Source organism: Callorhinus ursinus, unplaced genomic scaffold (genome assembly GCF_003265705.2).
Source record: "Callorhinus ursinus isolate GAN/ISIS: 27379988/994484 unplaced genomic scaffold, GSC_fseal_2.0 scaffold36, whole genome shotgun sequence".
Classification (NCBI taxonomy): Eukaryota; Metazoa; Chordata; class Mammalia; order Carnivora; family Otariidae; genus Callorhinus; species Callorhinus ursinus.
Window position 1 is genome coordinate 781971 of NW_027397098.1, and position 19994 is coordinate 801964.

The 19994-nt window shown below is 41.4% G+C and overlaps 1 protein-coding gene across 5 annotated transcripts in view; it reads left to right on the top strand.

Moving 5' to 3' along the window:
• Nucleotides 1–19994, top strand: part of RSU1 (Ras suppressor protein 1) — a 249998-nt gene that overhangs the window by 104581 nt on the left and 125423 nt on the right. For 3 of the 5 annotated variants that reach the window (XM_025853432.2, XM_073879869.1, XM_025853431.2), the window contains exon 8: nt 4252–4384. In XM_025853432.2, coding sequence (XP_025709217.1) covers nt 4252–4384 — 133 coding nt within the window. Of the gene's footprint in view, nt 1–4251; nt 4385–13736; nt 13991–19994 lie in introns of all 5 variants that reach the window. The other 2 variants (XM_025853430.2, XM_025853428.2) reach the window with 1 other exon arrangement.

Consider the following 19994-nt stretch of genomic DNA (forward strand, 5'->3'; position numbering starts at 1 on the left):
AGATGAGCTTTGCCGAGGCGAGGGTAACTTGTTGCTTGGCCAATATGAGACGGGTGTCATCTTTTCACACAGTATCATGGCCCAGCTTTACTCTAATTACATTAACCCCCTTCTGAAATTGCTGCCCTCCGGGCCGACGCGCCGCGAGGTAAGGAAGCGGGGGCCAGAGAGCGGGCTGGGAGGATTACAGCTGCACCGGGGTAAGGAATGTGTTCGCCGCTGCTGCCGCCGCCGCCAGTGACACGAAGTTGAAAAACAAAATAAGCACCGTCTTCCTAACACCAAGCCTGGTTATCGCTCTGAAGAGTCTGTGCCCGGCTCGGTGCATGCCATTTCCAGCTCTGTTGCCTGCAAGAGTGGCCTGCTCTAAGGTTGGCCGTGGACGCCAAGCATGGTTTTCAGGGTTCTTTGTTACAAAGAAAGCACAGCTTCGACCGCAAAGCTATTGTTTTGCTGGGGGGGGGGGGGTTGTCTCCCCAGGGAACCTGAATCGCTCTTTTTTAGTGACCTCCCAGTCCCGGTAGCCCTGGGAGGACCTGGGCACCTGATTCAGTAGCGTCGTTCCATACTAAAATAAACACATGGGGCTGGGGGAGGGTAACCCAGGCCCCCACCCCCTCTAGCTAGAATGCACAGGTGAGTGTGAAGGGGGAGGATGCTCGTGAGGATCTGTCCCGTGATCCTTTGTGTGTATCCCGACTCTCACACTCCTTTTCCCCAAAGCGTATGTGTCTAGCCTACCTCCAGTGTCTCCTGCGAGCTCCACTTAGCAGACGTCATTAGCAGTCCCCTCTGTCTCTTCTGTCTCCATTGACAGCACTTAAATAGAGACATTGCTAGGGACTGACAGATCTCCGGGGGGTTAGAGGCTTCAGACAAAAGGGCCCAGAGAACACGGCTGACCTTTCTTGGCATTATTCGCCTAGCTCTGTCTTCCATGTGTGGCAGTCAGGGAGCATGGAACTTTAGTACGTGATTTTCACTAAAAAGGCTGCTGGCTTCGCAAGAGGCTGTTAATAAGTTAACAAGAGGCCGTGTACATTCCCAAGTGGGTATGTGGGTTGTAGGTGGTAGAAAGCAGGCTCATCTTTCCCACAGAAATAATGTACCTGGACCTCAGGTTCAAAGCTGAGCCATTAAAATTTGCTTTGCTCATAGTATACTTGTACTTTTGCATTCTTGGGGCAACCCTTGGACCTTGGTGGAAGGGAGCTTATGATACGGCCCAGGAAGGAAGAGAGTTCTCTTCCTCTCACTGTCCATGGACGTCGTCCCTGAGCAAATTTAGAATAACTGAGGATTGCCTCTTGGGGGCAGGGGTGGGTCCTTCCTAGAGCCTTTCCCTGGTCCACGGTGCTCTCACACTGACCCAGGGCCCTGGAAATGCAGCATGGTGAGAAGTGCTCTGGGCTCCTGCTTCCCTCCCTCCTCCCCCAACTCTTCTTCCACAAACTAAAGAATAGTGTCCCCGTGATCCCAGTTAATTTGTGGTAACATATGAATGACGGGGAGTCTTGGACGTTCATCAGATCAAATTATACCCATTAGAAATTCAGACTCTGCTTCTCAGTAGGATAAACAACTTTGGGGAACAGGGAGGAACGATTTTTAGGTCAGAGTAACCACTAACAAGTGGATCCCTTTGCTTAGGAATTGCTTTGCCTCCTTAGGCAATTCACGCTTCTCATGACTTCTCCTTCTTTGCTTAGCCACTTTGGAATGCCATTTTTTTTTTTTTCCAAGTGTCTCTGTTGTTTTTGTTTCTTCATGGTTGATTTCATGCTGATGTCAGTGGGCCAGCCTTAAGAGACAGGAAGATAGGTAAAGGCAGCTTGTTTATTAGGTGAATGTTTTAAGAGAGGTGTTCATCTTCTAGTGCCTCTGCCCTCAACTTCTTAGTGACTTGCTACACCATGGTTACTCATGTCTGGCTTGTGGGCCCTTCCCTCGATAACCATGCTTCTTCTTCTTTTTTTTTTTTTTAAAGATTTTATTTATTTATTTGAGATAGAGAGCACGAGAGGGAAGAGGGTCAGAGGGAGAAGCAGGCTCCCTGCTGAGCAGGGAGCCCGATGCGGGACTCGATCCCAGGACTCCAGGATCATGACCTGAGCCGAAGGCAGTCGCTTAACCAACTGAGCCACCCAGGTGCCCGATGACCATGCTTCTTAAGAACTGTGGGCAACCTATTCACTGTGCATTTAACACAGGACACTTAAGAAATACAGAATTTTTTTTTAGAGTAATTTTTACATAGAAAACTTTTTTCAGACGTTATATTCATTTTTAGGAAAAGTGGAAATTGGAAAAAAAGTAATAAGAGAATGATATTGAAGAGTGGATGAGGACATAGAGTATAGCAAACGAGATCCTAAAAGAAGAATTACAGAGGAATTGAAAGGAGAGATCAGTTTTATTCTTGGAAAGCTAAAAGCCCTCCCCAAGTGAAGATAAAAACAAACAGCCCATTGCCTATAAGGTCACACTGAAGTAAGATACCCAGCTCCCCAGAGAATTTGTGCAGCTCTGGGATTTTCATTTGCCCTAGGCAGTTTTCTGACTCATGGTTTAGAGAATAAAGCCCATTAATTTACCAAATGAGTTAATATCTGACTAATGATGTTTAACCATTAAGATGAGGAAATATACAATATTGATAATCTTGGAGAGAAATTTATCTGCTTATTTTTGTACTTAACACCAACAGAGTCTAAGTAGTGTTGGAAAGATCATGATGAATTACTCACTGGTAATATTTAGTAATATCAGTTTTCTTTAAAAGCATTTTATTAAATTGTAATCACTTTTATATTGGTCTTCTGTTGCTTTTTTTTTTTTTTCTGAATAGTTACAAAGTTCATCTAACAAAAAAAAGATTGAAACTCTCAATTCTTTTGTTTTAAGAAGAAATATCACATCATCTTTCCGGTAAAAATGTTTGTTCATTTCTAAAGCCCAGATCAGCAAGGAAATTATATGCTTCATGGTATACTTGCATCCCAGAATGTGTCCTCCTCATCTTGAGTTATCAGTTATGACAAAATCGGCAAGTAGAGTTTCAAAACAGGACAAACATGGTACTTTGGATGTGTTTTGGGAAGAATGGTTGCTGGGTGTCTGTGTTTACGTAGCCTTGGCTGCCTGTAGACTGGGGGTCTGAAAATGGGCTTCCTCAGTAGGGCTTATAGGGAAAGGCCTTTGGTGAGCCTCCTGCCAGGTAAACTGCATACATCTCTGCTCCATAGTCCGTAGCTGCGCTGTTCCCGTCTCTTGCATAGGGCAGGCGTGTGATGGAAAGCTCTTTCACACATAGCCTTTTCCATTTTTGAGTATACCAAACAAACAAACAAAAAAAGGCAACTGATTACTAAGAGATGATACTCGGATGGGTGGCGCTTACTGGGTTTTTTTATGCTGCCTTCCTTAACCCATCCTTGGTTGATCTAGGACATGTAACCTGATAGCTTCCCCAGACATTCTAGAAAGAATATGAGATTTGGAATCAGAGCCTTGGGTTCAAATCCCCATTCTTAAGTTTTCTCATCTTGGACATAGTACTTAATTTTGCCACGGTTCCATTTCTTCACCTATGAAGTGATGTCAATGACTGACCTTAGGGACTGCTGGAGAATCAAATGAAGAAATGCTGTTTTTAGGACAGCATTTAGGACAATACAGATATGAATTTCTAGCATGACCGTGTTCATGAGATTCATTTAGTGCTGATTCTGTGATGTGCTTATGGTACCTGAGGAATGCAGTAATAATTTTACCTGGGCAGTGTTCTTCCTTCACTCATGTTCTACTCTGATGAATAGTGGTGTTGATTGGATTGGGTTTAGATCAGATTTGACAAGTGGTGATGTACATTGTCAGGTAGAATTTCAGGAGGTTCTGATAGGGTTGTTTCTTTCGATCTTGGATAGGTCGTTTTCTTCTCTAACAGATACCTAGAAAAATAAAGCATATACTGCATTTGCAAGAACGCCTCCCAATTTTACTTCCTTTCTGTCCCGTTCCCCGACTGCCTTCCTCCCTCCCTCTCTCCCTTCCTAATTTCTTGGGCCAGGGTACTAGGACTATGCTTTCATACCAGTGAGAACTTGAAGTAACACATTTTTTAAAAATCAAGTCGAATGATCCAGGAGATCCTTGGGGTTGTGCCGTGGTTGCTGGGCAGGACTTCTTAGACCTGATTTTGTGTTGGATGAAGTGAACTTCACCTTTTCCTGTTTCCTTGCATCATTTCAGGAAACTTGGATTTAACTGGTCAGAAGCAAGTGTTCAAAGCGGAGAACAATCCCTGGGTTACCCCAATCGCTGACCAATTCCAGCTTGGCGTGTCCCATGTTTTTGAATATATCCGTTCTGAGACGTACAAATAGTAAGTAGACTGCGATTCTCTAAAATAGTAGTCGTTTTATAGTATTTGTAATTATACCATTTTTAAAAAACTATCATATGACATTGTCACATCGGTGGCAGTTAGCTTATAGTATTTTTAAATGTTTTATTAATAACCACATGTAGTAACTGTCTCTGTTTTTATAGATGATTTTTAATTGACGTTTTCAAAGGGAGTTTGTACCAAATTTGTTAAAAAAATTTTTTGAGGTATTAAATTAGTTGACTATTAAAGGCACTAACGAAGTTCACCAGACACATTAAGATCATCACATACTTTTTTCTCCTTTGCAAAAAATAACAAATGTTATGAACAAAATTGTTAAGCAGTTTATTTACAGAATCAGGAGAGACAGTTAGGAAAGCATCATTCTATTCTTCGGAAGCTCTTACACTGGCAAGATGATAATCTCTCTAAGAGAAAAAGAAAAGGCTGAAAAAGAGGAGGAGGAATCAGCTAGCTTAAGTCACAGCATCAGAATCCCCCAAATCCTTGCCCAGGGTCAAGGGCAGCTTGTGAGGAGCCAGGCCTCCAAACCTGGTTCTTCCTCATTGTGTCAGGGTCGGTAGGAATTCTTGCACCCCCTACTTGCTCTGTTGTTGTTACATCTCCTGACATTATTTTCCCCTCATCCCATCCCCACCCCCAAGTTGAAGTGATCGTTCTTCCCTGTGTTTTCATGATCCTTAATGCTGAAAGCTGATCTCCTCTAGTTTGAAGCAAATGTAGAAGAGACTTGAAAAAAAACCCATAGTCCGGTTTAACCTGATTTTGTGTGCAGCCCCAACCTCTGAGAAGTTAACATCCCAGCTAGTCGAGAAGAGCTAGAGGATCATAAAGGGTCACATGCAGTTAGGAGCTTGCATTTTGGGATCAGAACAATGCCCCCCCCCCTCAACTCAACACAGGCCTTGCTGAGTCTATGCTGGGGCAGTGGGTCAGAATTAACCAACAGGGCAGCATCCCTTCCTATACGTGGTGGGCTGTAGTTCTGGAGCCCCCTTCCTGTGTACCCTTGTATGCGGAACTTGTCACAGTCCTGTTTCCATCGGGCAGAATCCCAAAGAGGATGAGCTGTGAAGAACAATGGTGTTAAGACCAAATAGACTAGAATTGCTGACATGATAGCATATCCTCATCTATGAAAGCAGCTTAAAGCATGGTTTAGATTTCTTTTAAGATAATTCTGTGACATTTGCAATATATCTGAAGCCTTACCTATAAGAGTAAAATGAGAGAAGTATAAGATATGTGTTATGGTTTCATGAGCCACATAGTTATGCGCAATTATATATATAGTTTCTTTAAATACGAATATAGCTCAGCCTTAGTAATTAGTTCATTATGAAAATGTGTGAAAATATAATTGCACATTAGCAGCTTATTGTTCATTTTGTTCCTCTTAAATTGTTAATCATTGCTATCATCAATTTTAGATGGATGTCTGATTTTTTGTTGGTAAATGGCAGTCTCCATAGATCTTGGTTTGTAGGTTATCTTTTTAGAAAATCCTTGCATACATTTTAACATGCAGAAAAATCTACAGGCAAGCTTTTTTTTGACTGAGAACTGGGAAAAATACTCTGTTTTTTATTCTGGCTAACATTCTTTTGTTTTATCATCCATTAATTTATAATGTATAGCGTATTAGAATACATTGCCTATAAAAGCACTTCTAATTTTAATTTCATTTTAAAAGATTAAGTTGTGAATTTATGAATATTGTATTACCTCAGAGTCATTATTAATCATTATTACAACTAATCACCATTATACACTATTTATTATATATTATAAACTATTTCTGGTTATTTGAACATGGTTAGGATTTCGGGTGAATGAGATTCATTGCCTTCATTGAGTTAATTGTTCAGTTACTCAAAAGGGAGTATACGGCATGACATTTTAATCGGTAACATGTTTGTTGTCTATATGGCCCTTTCTCTCTTATCAGCATCCTGGTTTTGAGGATCAGAGTAATCTAAGCAATTTGCCTACCAGCTTACTTTTTGATTTCCTCATGGAGAATGATATTATCTTTTACACAGTGAAATGAACATTCCCCACGTTCAAAAGCTTAAGTAAGCATAGGAGCGTTGTTAATCCCTTTTAGGGGGACAGGTTAGCACCCCGTTCACTGTTTTTAGAGGAGTCTCTGTGAGCCTCTGTGGGGAGCATACACTTGCTGGGACCTCCTCGAGGGCAGGGCCCCTTGGTGAATTCCCTCGGAGCTCTCCTCTCCTCCTTGGGAAAGAGAAGAGTGTTGGCCGTTCTCTGTTTCAGCTTTCTGTCCTTCCCCCCCCCTCCCGTAGAGGCTGTTCTCACTCCGTTACCAAACATACTAGCCAAACACGTGGACTATTAACTAGGTAAGACACTAAGTCAGACTCTTAGTCCTAGTCTTTTTTAAAAAAATACTTACACAGAAATGCCACCATTATGTTTCACTGAGTTTTAACATGTAAGGTTCTCTTTTATGTGAATAGCTGTATATTGCTATAGCCTCCTATAACTAGAACCCGACTTAATTCTTTAATTTTTTTTAAGTAGCCACTTCCTAATCAGAGGACTTGTAGCATAAAGCTGTGCCTGTGTTGACTTTTGAGGAGGCAGTTTATTCATTACATTCCCATTTTTCTGAAAAAAGCCAGTTTCACATTCAGCACCTTCATCTTAGGCGTTCTGTTCTAAAAGCTGCAGTTTCTACTCTTTGCTTCCTTATGTCTTTTTCTATAAGCCACATATACCCCTTCCCATAACAAATCCTTTTTTTTTTTAATATATTGATCTTCAGACTACCAAGAAAGCATATTTTAATTTTACTTCGGCACTTAAATCGCTGATGATGATCCATCCCTTTTTTCCCAATTTTCTAACCAATTGACTCGTTACCTAAGCGAGATCAGTGAAGAACTTACTGGCATGTTTCCTTTCCATGCATGTCCGTGGTTAGCTTTCACAGCGACCTTCCTGTTCCAAGCACATCCTCAGAGGCCTTCTGAGTCTAGAGCAGCGACAGGCAGAGGAGATAGATGATCCCACTTCCAGGCTCTCATGGACTCCAAGAGGGGACGTGGACATTTGAAACAAAACAGTGAAATCAGTGTGCAGGAAGAATGAAAATGCTCTGAGATGATTTAACGTGGTGAAGATAGGAACTTGTGCACTTCTTGAGCAGGGAGGAGCCGTGGCTAGGTGTGGCCAGGAGTGTGTCGAGGTGTCGTTTTCAGGAGCTTGTTCTGTTGAGTACACTTTGGGAATCCCTCATGTCCTCCTCATCATTTTTCAGGTGGGGACTGCTCTTTATCCATTTATCATACGTTCAGCAAAGGGAACATGCTGGCTGGTGTCATCGCAGTGCCCATTCATTGTGTTACTCCCTCTGTTCAAGTACAGTCATTCGCTCGGTCGGGTTGTTGAGGAGCAAACCCTATGAGGGCATCAGCATTTTCCGGCTGTGGTCGAGCTCTCCGGTCACCCCTTAACTCTGTATTTGGTAGTGGTTTTCTCCTTGCATGACCTCTCTTATTTCTGCGAAGCAGAATTATGATCAAATAGTCACCACTTGTTAAGTTTCCAGAAGGCAGATTCCCCCCCTTCCCCCCGAGAAGTCAGATTAGAGTCAGGATCCTTGACAAGATGCTTTGTGAAAGGGAGTAACTCACACTTTTCACATTTCCATCAAGGAAGGTGGATAGGAACCTCAAGCCATTTTAAAAGCTGACAAGTTAACTCTTAACAAAAGAAGAGGTTTGACAAATGTTTGGCTGAAAATGTGTTGGTTGAAAGAGGCATTTGGAAAACAGGCATCCTCATGAAGGCTGCATTTTACGAAGTATGGTGGTCCAAAAGCCTCATTTCCAGAGTGGCATCACTCAGAGGATGCTTCCCCGTCATTCTTCCTGCCCCATGACTTGCTTTTGTCTCTGGGGAGAGACGCCACACTCACTTACATTTTTATTTTCTTCTTTAATCTTGAGTGACGACTGGCCCTACGATTATTCATGCCAGTTAGTGGAAACATTTTCACAAAGCAACACTTGGTGAATGTTGGGCAGTGATGAGAAAAATGCCGGCAATTTCTTTTCACTAGAAATCAAGCAAAATAAGTCATCCTGTTTGATTTGTAAGGAGGAATACTTTTATCTGCTGGTTATTGTCTCTGAACTTATTTTGCTTGCACAGTTCAAACTAAGAAATGTTTTCTTTTTTCTGCGCTGCGTGCAAACCTGTGTACAGGCTATGGCAGATGTAAATGGGCTTTTTTTAAACAACTAGCCTATCCTCTAATGGATGCCGCGTCAGTGACCTAGAAGACCCTTTAATAACAGATCTATCTCGTCTATCAAAAGGCCCCAGCATTTCAAACCTAGTAAGTGATCCTGTTCATTTTGAGACAGCCCTTTCCGGAAGGAAATCCCTTCTAACAAAGCCCTCCAAACCTTATTAGTTTCTGCTGAAGTATAAATGGATGCGCAGAACTAGCAGATGGTTTTATAAATACCACAGAAGGATGGAGGAGAGGGTTAAACTTCCAGGACCTTTCTAGCAGTTAGTGAATTTTACGAAGTGATACAGGAAGGCAGGAAAAATGTTGACTTTTCTTTCATTACTGTACCTGAAAATAGCTCACATTAAGCCAGAGAAGAAAAACATTTCTTTAGAGTAGACATGAAAATGAAGAACCAGTTTTTTTTTTTTTCCTAAAGCTTTGGACATAAAAGATTGTTTTTATTTTTAAAAGTTGACTGTGTATTGGGTTCCTGGTAATTTATATTTCCCTTATAGATGTTACATATATATATTTTGGTTCTTTCTTAAGTTAATAAATGTATTATCACATTTCTTCCATAATACAAAAAATACGATTCAAACTTCTGATGTCTCTGAATCTATTTGCATGCAAATATGTTACATTTACCTAACATGCTAAGAAATAGCAAAGAGGAAAGGGAAACCCATAAGGTATATTTTGGATGGTATTGTATCATATACCTTATCTGATGCTGACTTTGATTGGTAAAATTGCAAGTGTTCCTTTTTCTCCAGATAGTATGTTACCAGCACAAGGAGCTGAGACATGTTTATTCCCCTGAACAGACATGTCAGGACAGTAATACCAGCTGTGGATCTTGGACACAGTCACTCACCTGTTGCTCTGTGTCTCCATGAGCCGCTCCTTGCCCTGGTAAATTAATACCTCCCTCTTAAGGTAACAGGAGGAAAACAGATCATGCGAGGAAGAGTACATAACAATTTTGTCTCTCTTCCAAGTTTTTTTGATAGATTGCTTAATGTAATTTACATTTAAAAGGATCTTTGCTTTTCTGCTGTTAACTTGTTGAGCACTATCATTCAGGTATACTTTAGAGGTAATTAGCATTGGGCGCCTGGGTGGCTCAGTTGGTTAAGCGACTGCCTTCGGCTCAGGTCATGATCCTGGAGTCCCAGGATCGAGTCCCGCATCGGGCTCCCTGCTCGGCAGGGAGTCTGCTTCTCCCTCTGACCCTCCCCCCTCTCATGTGTGCGCTCTCTCTCTCTCTCTCAAATAAATAAATAAAATCTTTAAAATAAAAAAAAAAAGAGGTAATTAGTATTTTTCCATTTTCTTGGTACATGTTCACCATTTTTTCGATACATGAAGTTTTTATTTGCCTTTTGAAGCTTTATTTTTCTATAATTTTATAGCTCATGCAAAATAGTTCAGTTTTTTAAATGGAAGGTGCATCCCGCTTGACATTGCCAGTGTACTTGGATTCCAGAAGAGTCACAGTAGGGAACCTCTGCCCCCTAAACCTATGAAGGTCTAGGGTGAACCCTGCCAGGGTTTAAAAACCAGCTTCAGGGGGCTACTTGGTATTCCTGGAGGCATCCAGGAAACCGCATCTTATATATATTCTGGAACGTTTTTTACTCTGACTTGGCTACACATGCAGACCTGGGGAAGTCTCCCTTGCATATCCACGGTCACTGTGGTCCTCCAGTGTAGTCATGCCCCAGCCACACCTTGCTGGCCTGCCACCTCTGTGGGGACAGGCTCGGTCAGGTTTGACCATCGAGCAGAAGCTCTGTCAGTCTTTCTGCATTTTATTCAGCGGCTAACTACACTTACCATTAAAAAGTTGTGAATCCATTTACAATAAATGGGAAAAAAAATACAACTTCTGCCTCAAAAGGAGAAGAATGATGTTTATTCTGAACCTCGCACTTTTATGTAATATGATTTTAAAGTGCAGAACAATCATGTCCTCCCTCCCCACCCCTTATCTCAACTTGTATATTGACTGTCAGGCTTACATTGAGGCTGTCTTGTACAGCTGGACTGTAATGTACTGCGTGATTCGTTATAGTATCAATTTAAGGTAAATAGAATATAGATAATTTGTTCTACTTGACAGAAGAAAATCAACATAAGCTAGACTCAGCCTGTACTCTAAAAAGGAAATGTGTCAGCTTACTTCCTCTTCAGGCGCTATTAAGAGTTCCATTTTTAGATGAGATTTACTTGATATAATCACATTGAGCTATTAAGTATTGACCTCCTCAATGAAATGAAATTGATCAGCCCTGCATATTGACAACCTTTTTTTAACTCTCAGTAATCTTAAAGTTAAATGCTTGAGCTTTCTATCCAGCTAAGATGAGTTATTGCCTGCATTTGCAGTTTTTATTTGAGAGATAAATTAGTAAGTGATGCTTTTATAATAAAAAAAATCTGTGATTTCTATTGTCTACACAGTAATATCTTATTTTATTACATGCTGGCTTTTTATTCTGGTCGAGATTAGCAGAGGGTTTTGAGGGGGAGTTTTGGTAATTTTTGGCAGTTCAGGGTTCTTCTGTACCATCAGAAATTCTGACTTAGGATGTGTACTATGAAAGGAGTTTCAATCAGCTTTATCAGATAAAAAGCTTAACTGTGAGTTATGTTCATAGGCATCTGTTGATGTTCCAGTTTATTTGCCAACCCTTAAGGAAACAACTTTTCATATTTTATCCTGTTTTGTTAGTGTGTTATTTCATATGTATTTTTTAAGACTCATGGTATAAAAAGTTTGCAGTCAAGAAATACTGTTTCCACTCTGATAGTTAATTTTTAAGTAATCTTAAACTTGGAACATATGCTGTTCCATCACCTTCAAGTTGTACATACTTTTGATTCTCCATCCAATTAGATCATGTATATTTAAAGAATAAATAATCGTTGAGGTTTGGCTGTTTTATATGTCAGGTTTACCAAGTAAGCACGTGGCTTTTTCTTTTTCTTCCTGCTGATACCTGGTTTTGTCCAAATTTGGTTGTCTAAGCCACTTAGCAGAAATTTATTGTCTTACAGTTCTAGAGGCTGGAAGTCTGAGATCAAGAAGTCGATGGGGTTGGTTTTTTTTCTGACAGAAGGATCTGTTCCAGGCCTTTCTGCTTCTTCTGTCCCTTCACATCATCTTCCTTGCTGGTGCATCGCTGCCTGCATCCAAATTTTCCGTTTTTATAGGGACACAAATATGGTCACATTCTGAGGTACCGGGGGCTAAGGCTTCAACAGGTGAGTTTGGGAGCGGATAGGGGTACAGTTCAACCTGTAACATGGCTGTTACTTGGATGCCCAGAAATAGCATTCAGCCCTCTATCCATGTGTTCCACCTCTTTACTCTTTTCCTCCACAGGCCCCGTAACTTCACAGGAGGCATGTTTTCTCTATTAGCGAGTATGTTTGAATGACTCTGTGAGACTTGATCCACCCCCCTCCCCCATGCCTCTCCTAATATGCTTGGCTTCTGGAGTTTGGTGTTTCTCCAAAGCATGCACATTCACTCCGGTTTCATTTTAGGGACACAGGATAGGCTCTTGTGCCTGGCAGAGGAGTCAGTGTTTTTATTTCGAACCTTCTAACAGTGGACCATGTTAAAACAGAGACTGGCTAGGATTTAAGGGTCCCTTGGGAATGAAAGGCACCTAAGAAAGCCCCCTGCTCTGTCGTATTTGGCTAGAGAATTCAAGAAGGGAGGGTTATATAGAGCACCACCCGCTGGACCCCATGCTGTTTCTCCCACAAGAATCTTCTAGAAGGAAGATGCTGTACAGAGGGCATTTGTGCCTCCTGTCTGACTCATATGCCATGGAACCCACACTAGCAGGTATGGGTTGTTCTCCCTGGGACTTTGGTAGCTACTGGCATGTTACTCAGTAAGGGGTCAGAGATTTCCTGTCTCATCTCAGAGTTCCAGTAACCACATTGGGAGCCCTTATAACTTTGTTTCATTTTTCTTACCTTATCTCTGGAGTCTTAACAGGCAAGATTGAGTCTATTAATAACAGGGCAGGGAATTCTGTTCTCATGTAATTAAGCTGGTTTGCTTTCCCAGCAGAGAGAGGGGCATCAGAGACGGAGTGCATATTTTCATGTGATGCTCCATGGTGTCAAGACACAGGCATACTGTGCTGTGAAGCTCTGAGGAAAAAAGAAGGGAAATAAGTCTGTTCTTAGCATATGTACTGGTCCTAGAGGTGGGCCTCTGGTCTCAGTTCTGTCAGTGGCAAAGGGCCTCTGCACACCCATGCTTGGCTTCCCCGTCTCGAAGGGAGTGATTCAAACTAGATCATCTCAAAGTTGCCCCAGGAATGATTTCCACTTCTGATTTTTTTTTTTTCTGGGAAACATGTTTTATTGTCTATATTAGTTCATTATTTTTTTAAAAATTTAGTTTAATTCCTGAATTTGCCCCCATATGGACTTACTTCATTGATTTTTTTTTTAAAGGTAACGAAAGATGATGATGACCCTGAATATAAATTGTTACAGGAAAATGGATACAAGATAAAATTACCAGATCAACCTTTTTATTCTATATTTTATGGAATACCTAATATATGTTTGGCAGTAACTTATTCATACACATGAATTCCTGACACTTTCGATTCTTCAGACTTATTAATCAGTGTAGTCAGCACCAGAGCAATTTTATGAGACTTACCAGTCATCAAAAATTTATTATCATATAAATCAAAGAAACAACAAGCATCTTAATAGGGTAGAGAAAGTGGCATGTAAAAGATCGTTTAAGACTATGCTTTTTGTCGGTTGTGTGTTATATTTACAGCCTGTATCAGAGAACTTACTCATAATTTCATGCAAAGGGTCAGCAGGGTGCTAGTTAGCTTCTTAGGTGAAACCTCTTCTCTTTGTTTTTCTCCAGTAGAGTATTTTGTTGGGTCTTAACTGTAAGACCAAGGATGCTACGTAGACAGAAGGTAGGAAACCTCATGTTCGAATGTGAAGCGTGTAGCATTCGTTTTAAACTAGGATCTACATTTTCTTTGGATTCTGTTACAGTTGTCATCCAAAGTTAAGAATCCGCAAGCTCTGTCCTTTCCTTTGGGACGAGATTGCTAAGCTTGAACTCTTGGAAATGGCGTGGGGAAACAGCAGTCGACAAACTACCTCTCTTGTGGATGGGCTCTGCGTGTACCCTCTGAGATATGAGACGCAGGCGAATGTCTACTGTGTTCTTGGCACAGTTTCTGGCACCATTCTGAAGGAATCACAAAAGGTTTGGATCTCCATCATGTGAGATGAGCTGTTTGGAGGTGAGCTTTTCCATCCCCTGAGCCTGAGTGTCCCAGACTCTCACTAATCTCTGGGACGGAAGGATCACGGAGGTGGGCCAACAAAGGGCTGAGCTTCCACTGTGGAGCTTCTGTACACATCCACCGGGAATGGACCCGAAAGACAAAGCTGCGTTATTTCCCATCAGACATACAACCGGCTGCCCACCTCACATCTCCTTAAGTGCTGTTTTCTCTGCCCGGAATGTTCCTTCTTCCCGTATTTACCTATTGAAAGCCCCGTGTTCTTCAAGTATCAAATACTGCTTCCTGAGAGACCTTTTTTCTGAAGATTTCCCCCTCGCCCGTGTCTTCCAAATCCCTTTTATCCTCTTTCTTCAGAGCCTTTACTTTTCCTTAGTAGCAGTTTTAATAATAATAGTGATCAGTGGGGCGCCTGGGTGGCTCAGTTGGTTAAGCGACTGCCTTCGGCTCAGGTCATGATCCTGGAGTCCCGGGATCGAGTCCCGCATCGGGCTCCCTGCTCAGCGGGGAGTCTGCTTCTCCCTCTGACCCTCTTCCCTCTCGTGCTCTCTCTCATTCTCTCTCTCAAATAAATAAATAAAATCTTTAAAAAATAATAATAATAGTGATCAGTTATTGAGTATTGACCATGTGACAGACATCGTGCTCAACTCATTACAAGTGCTGTTTATCATTTTATAACACAGTATTTCTGTGAATACTAACCTTTATTTGGTGGGGGAGGGGAGGGAGCTTAGTACATGTTTTCTCTCCCTTAAGAGGCTGTAATCTTTTTGAGAGCCATACTCAAGATTCCTGCAAGCCTGAGCTTTGCATGTGGCATGCCCTCAATGTCTTACATAAATGACCTGTCTCAGGCGGAGTAGCCTCTGACAAGTTGCCCAGATTTCTGAAAGAAATCACAAAAGAAAAAACAAAAACCATTCCAGCCTCTAGAATGGACCAAGTTACAGGGTTTTTTGTTTTTGCCGTGCCCGGTAAACAATAGTCAAAACATTTAAATGCCTTCTCCATATATAGTATTAAGTGAAGATGAAGTCTTCACGGTAGTCTTTCACTGTGTGTATAGATCTCCTCTTTTTTTACCACTCTACTTCCGTATTAGAAATGAAATCGTTTTTTAACCACAAGTCAATGAGCTGTGTTTGAAAGTGAGCCCTTCCTCTCTGTGAATCCACAGCCTCCGTGGTGATTTTGTGCACCTTCTCTTTGTCAGGGGAGTGTTTCGTGGCATCCGGAGTGTGGGACTGTGTCACAAATGTTTGGACTCTTTCTGAGAGAAACTCGGGTTAATGGTGTGGGTGGTTATCTCTAGGGAAGAAAACTGGGTGGCCAGAGGCTGGGAGGGCAGACTGTATTGCCCTCTCCATTTACCCTTTGGTACCTGTTGAATGTTCTGTTTTATACACATATTCACTATTTAATAGATTGTTTAAAAACCAATGAAGAACCTGTAGGGCCCTTGAAGTTAAGAAACGACAAAGGCTGTAGCGGTATATAGGCCTACCTCGTTTTATTGCCCTTTGCTTCATTGTGCTTCTCAGATGATGTGTTTTTTTGTTTTTTTTTTCTTAAGATTTTATTTATTTATTTGACAGAGAAAGACACAGCGAGAGAGGGAACACAAGCAGGGGGAGTGGGAGAGGGAGAAGCAGGCTTCCCGCAGAGCAGGGAGCCCGATGCGGGGCTCGATCCCAGGACCCCGGGATCATGACCTGAGCCAAAGGCAGACGCTTAACGACGGAGCCACCCAGGCGCCCCGATGATGCATTTTTTTTTTTTTTTTTTACACTTTGAAGATTTGTGGCAGGCCTGTGTCGACCTAGTCTGTTGGTGTCATTTTTCCACTAGCATTTGCTCACTTCTTGTCTCTGTGTCACGTTTTGGTATTTCTCACAATATTTCAAGCTCTTTCATTATTAGTGTATTTCTGATGGTGATCTGTGATCAGTGGTATTTGATGTTACTAGTGTAATTGTGCTCAAATAAGACAACAAACGTAATGGGCGGACGTTGTGTGCTCTGCCTGGTCCAGCCGGCTGGCCAGTGCCCTGTCTCTCTCCTGCTCCTCAGGCCTCCCATTCCTGAGACACAGCTGCAGATGGGGTAGAAATCGCAAGAGAACTAGAATTAGAAGTGGAGCCTAAAGATGGCACTAGATTGCTGCAATCTCATGAAAAAACTTGAACGGATGAGGAGTTGCTTCTTATGGATGAGCAAAGAAAGTGGTTTCTTGAGGTGGAATCTAGTGAAGACGTCGGAAAGGACAACAAAGGATTTAGAGTATTACATAAACTTAGTGGGTAAAAGCAGCTGCAGGGTTTGAGAGGATTGACTTAACTTTTGAACAAAGTTCTCCTCTGGGTACAGTCTGAACAGCATCACATGATCCGGAGAAGTTGTTTGAGAAAGGAGGAGTCAGTTGAAGTGGCAAATTTCATTGCTGTCTTTTTTTTTTTTTTTTTTTAAGATTTTATTTATTTATTTGAAATAGAGCAGGGGGAGGGACAGAGGGAGAGGGAGAGAAAGGAGACCAAACAGACTCAGTGCTGAGCACAGAGCCCGACACAGGGCTTGATCTCATGACCCTGAGAGCATGACTGGAGCCAAAATCATGAGTCGGACGCTTAACTGACTGACCCACCCAGGTGCCCCCATTGCTGTCTTATTTTAAGAAATTGAGGGGCGCCTGGGTGGCTCAGTCGTTAAGCATCTGCCTTCGGCTCAGGTCATGATCCCAGGGTCCTGGGATCGAGCCCCACATCGGGCTCCCTGCTCGGTGGGAAGCCTGCTTCTCCCTCTCCCACTCCCCCTGCTTGTGTTTCCTCTCTCGCTGTCTCTCTCTGTGAAATAAATAAATAAAATCTTTAAAAAAACAAAAGAAATTGACACAGTCACCCCAATATTGAGCAGCCACCACCCTGATTGACCAGTCAGCAGCCATCAACATTGGAGCAAGGCCCTCCACCAGCCAGAAGATGATGACTTGCTGAAAGCTCACATGAAGGTCAGTATTTTTTAGCAAAAATATGTATTTATTTAGACATAATACTGTGGCACACTTAATAAACTACAGTATAATGTCAGCATAACTTTTGGGAAACCACAACCTTCATGCGACTTACTTTATTGAAATTAATAAATAAGTATTTGCTTTATGATAGAGGTCTGGATCCAGACCCTCAGTATGTCCGAGGAACGTATGCCCATAGTTGGTTTTGTCTCCTGTGTTGGCTCTTTTCCATTCATTTGCCGAGATTGAGTGGAAGGCTTCTTACCAGGTATGCTGTTTAACCAAGTATAGCCAAAACCTTCTTAAAGGGTCCTGAGTCTTAGAAAGGGACTCTCTAAATGAGAGCTTGAAAGAAGGTTTCTCACTTAATGCAGTGATCATGCCTATTCTTGGCTTAAGTATTGTGAAATCTTACATTTTTTATATGTCTCAGATAACATCAGGCTTTCCTGTATCCTTGGAAGAATCTGTAGCAATTCATTTTTCCTTTATAATCTGTAGTCATTCATAAAGAGGTAACAGAGTAGAATAAGGAAGAAAAAACAACAAAATGTACTTTTGTGTTAAGTATCTTCAAATAGGTGTATTTTCCCACCTAAGAGTTTAAGTGATTGAAAGTAAGGTTTTCTATATTTGAAAGGTCGTGAGGGTTTGAAAGGAGGAAGAATGGATGTTGGAAGAGTTCATTGTGTATGAGAGGATGAGATTGGGCTTCAGGTTTCCATACAAGAGACATGGATTTTTGTTGTCTTAATTTTTCTCATTTAATTATTTTTTTGGCTGTAAGCTAAGATGACGTATGTGTTTCAGACTGTTTATGTGAGATTATGAGCATTTTTAATCTGTTCTTGTGCTTTCTCAGTAGAAACTGCGTGAGTGGTAATCTTTTAATAGACTGTTTTTCAACTAGTGAATTTATTTTGGTACTAAATTCTAGATAATTCCTAAGGAATGTAAATTTTGTTAATAACAATTTTTGTTTTGAACTACTTAAAATCTTAGAACTGTATTTTTTTATTTTTTATTTATATTTTTAGTTTTCTGAAGCAGACTTCTTTATTTTGAATAAGTTGAATTACTGAGACAGCTCAACAAGGAAACTACTGGTCATTAGGTTGATTGAATGAAAATATTCTTTATTATTTTTATACTGAAACATGGTTAGAAAAAGAAATAATGGCCCACGGGAAGATGCTCATTCAAAACCACCATGTGAATACATTATACAAAACGACTTTGGTTTTACTGTGGTTGAAATACTAAGAATCTTGAGCAGCTTCTGTAGAAAAATTCAGAACATGATTAAGTCCAGTACCTTACCACCCCCTCCATGTCTTTTATTCATGGACTAGCATCCAGGTGGATTCGTGAGTGAGAGAAGTTGCCTCCATTACACTGAGGAGACAGAATTGACATTCGCTGACTTCCTGCTTGCTATGGTTGAGGTCCTGATGGGTTCCTTATAGGCTTCATCTTCTATAATTTCATGACTCAGTGAGACATAGGTATTCGCCTGGCTCTCAGATGAGAAGACAGAGAGTTGCAGATGAAGTAGAATGACCAGGGTTTACTCGAGTGGTAAAGCCAGAAATCAAACTCAATCCATCTTATTCAAAAGCACACTAATCTTGTATTCTTCTTGTTGCTTTTGAGTCATATCTAGGAAGAAAAAGAAGAAGTGCTGAGATTATGTTGACATTCTCAGAGGGGCGTTAATGTTTGATGCCTTGTGGTACGGTCATATCATTTGGCTCTTCTGGTTCTTAAATCAAGCCCAGCCCCTTTTAGGGCCATATCCCCATCCTGTGGTGAAGGCACAGGCAACAACATTCAGGTGTCCTGAAACCGCATCCCTGAAAACCTGTCTTCCTCCTTCTACCCTGATTCTGATCTAACATCCACTTGTGTGCATGGGTCTGGCCCAACAAACACAAATCCATCTTCTTGCCAGCTACCCCCTCTGGTTCAGTGGGTGTGTATTCATCTACTGTGGGCTACACATTTATATTGTTCCATAGTTGGACTTTAGTCAGTTAATACCTATTCAAAGGCCTCTCTCTACCACACTTCATATTATTTATCGCTTTGGGCATCACTGTGGACTCCTGCCTTTCTCAGCTCATCTCGTACCAGTGACTGAAATCAGATTGGCTTGTACGAACCCTCCCAAGTTTTCCCCATGATCTCTTCTTTGTGTCTTAGTTTTCTTAGTAGCTCTGGTCCCAGGTTATAATTCTCAACAAAGAACTGACTTTTCTCCAAGGGGTCTTGGTTCTTTTAAGTGGAAAATAACATTAGCATGCAAAAACTGAGGGTCCAGAAGTACATATTTTCCAAACAAATGTCAAGGGTAGAGTGACATGAGATCTGCCCGCCACTGGGGTGACACAAAGCAGAAAAATAACCTGTATTCAAAGGAGCATGCATTCTTGTTGATGGTTCCGGTTTACCTGAATCATTAAGTTTGTTTCAGCTTTACTCTATGATTGGAGTTTATTAATCCAGTCCCCCCCCACCAGCAAGTTATACATCCTAAAGCACGCATGTGTTCACGTGACTGGTGATCCCACATTGGCATGTCTTCACTTTCTTTTCTTCCTGGCCCTGGTCTCACGTGTTCTGCAATTAACTGCTAAGTGTGTAAGTTTAGGAAATCTTGTCACTCTCGCAGAGCACCTAAAAAGAAAAAGAAATTGTAACTTCCTTCTAGGTTTTATACTTAAGAAACCAAAAGTGGGGGCCACTCAGTAATACAAAGGTGTAGATCTCCCGGTTTCTAGATAGAATCCCATTCCCTTAGGAGACCGTAACACTGAAGCAGGGAAAATGTACCAGTGCAACCTTTTGAAGTTAATGTGTGTTCCCTCTTTGTTTATTTGTCTTTTAACACAAATAGTTTTACTCTTTGTATTCAATTTCCAGATGACATTTGGCTTGTCCTCCATCCCATTCAAGTTTTTGCTCAGATGTCATCACAACAAAACACTT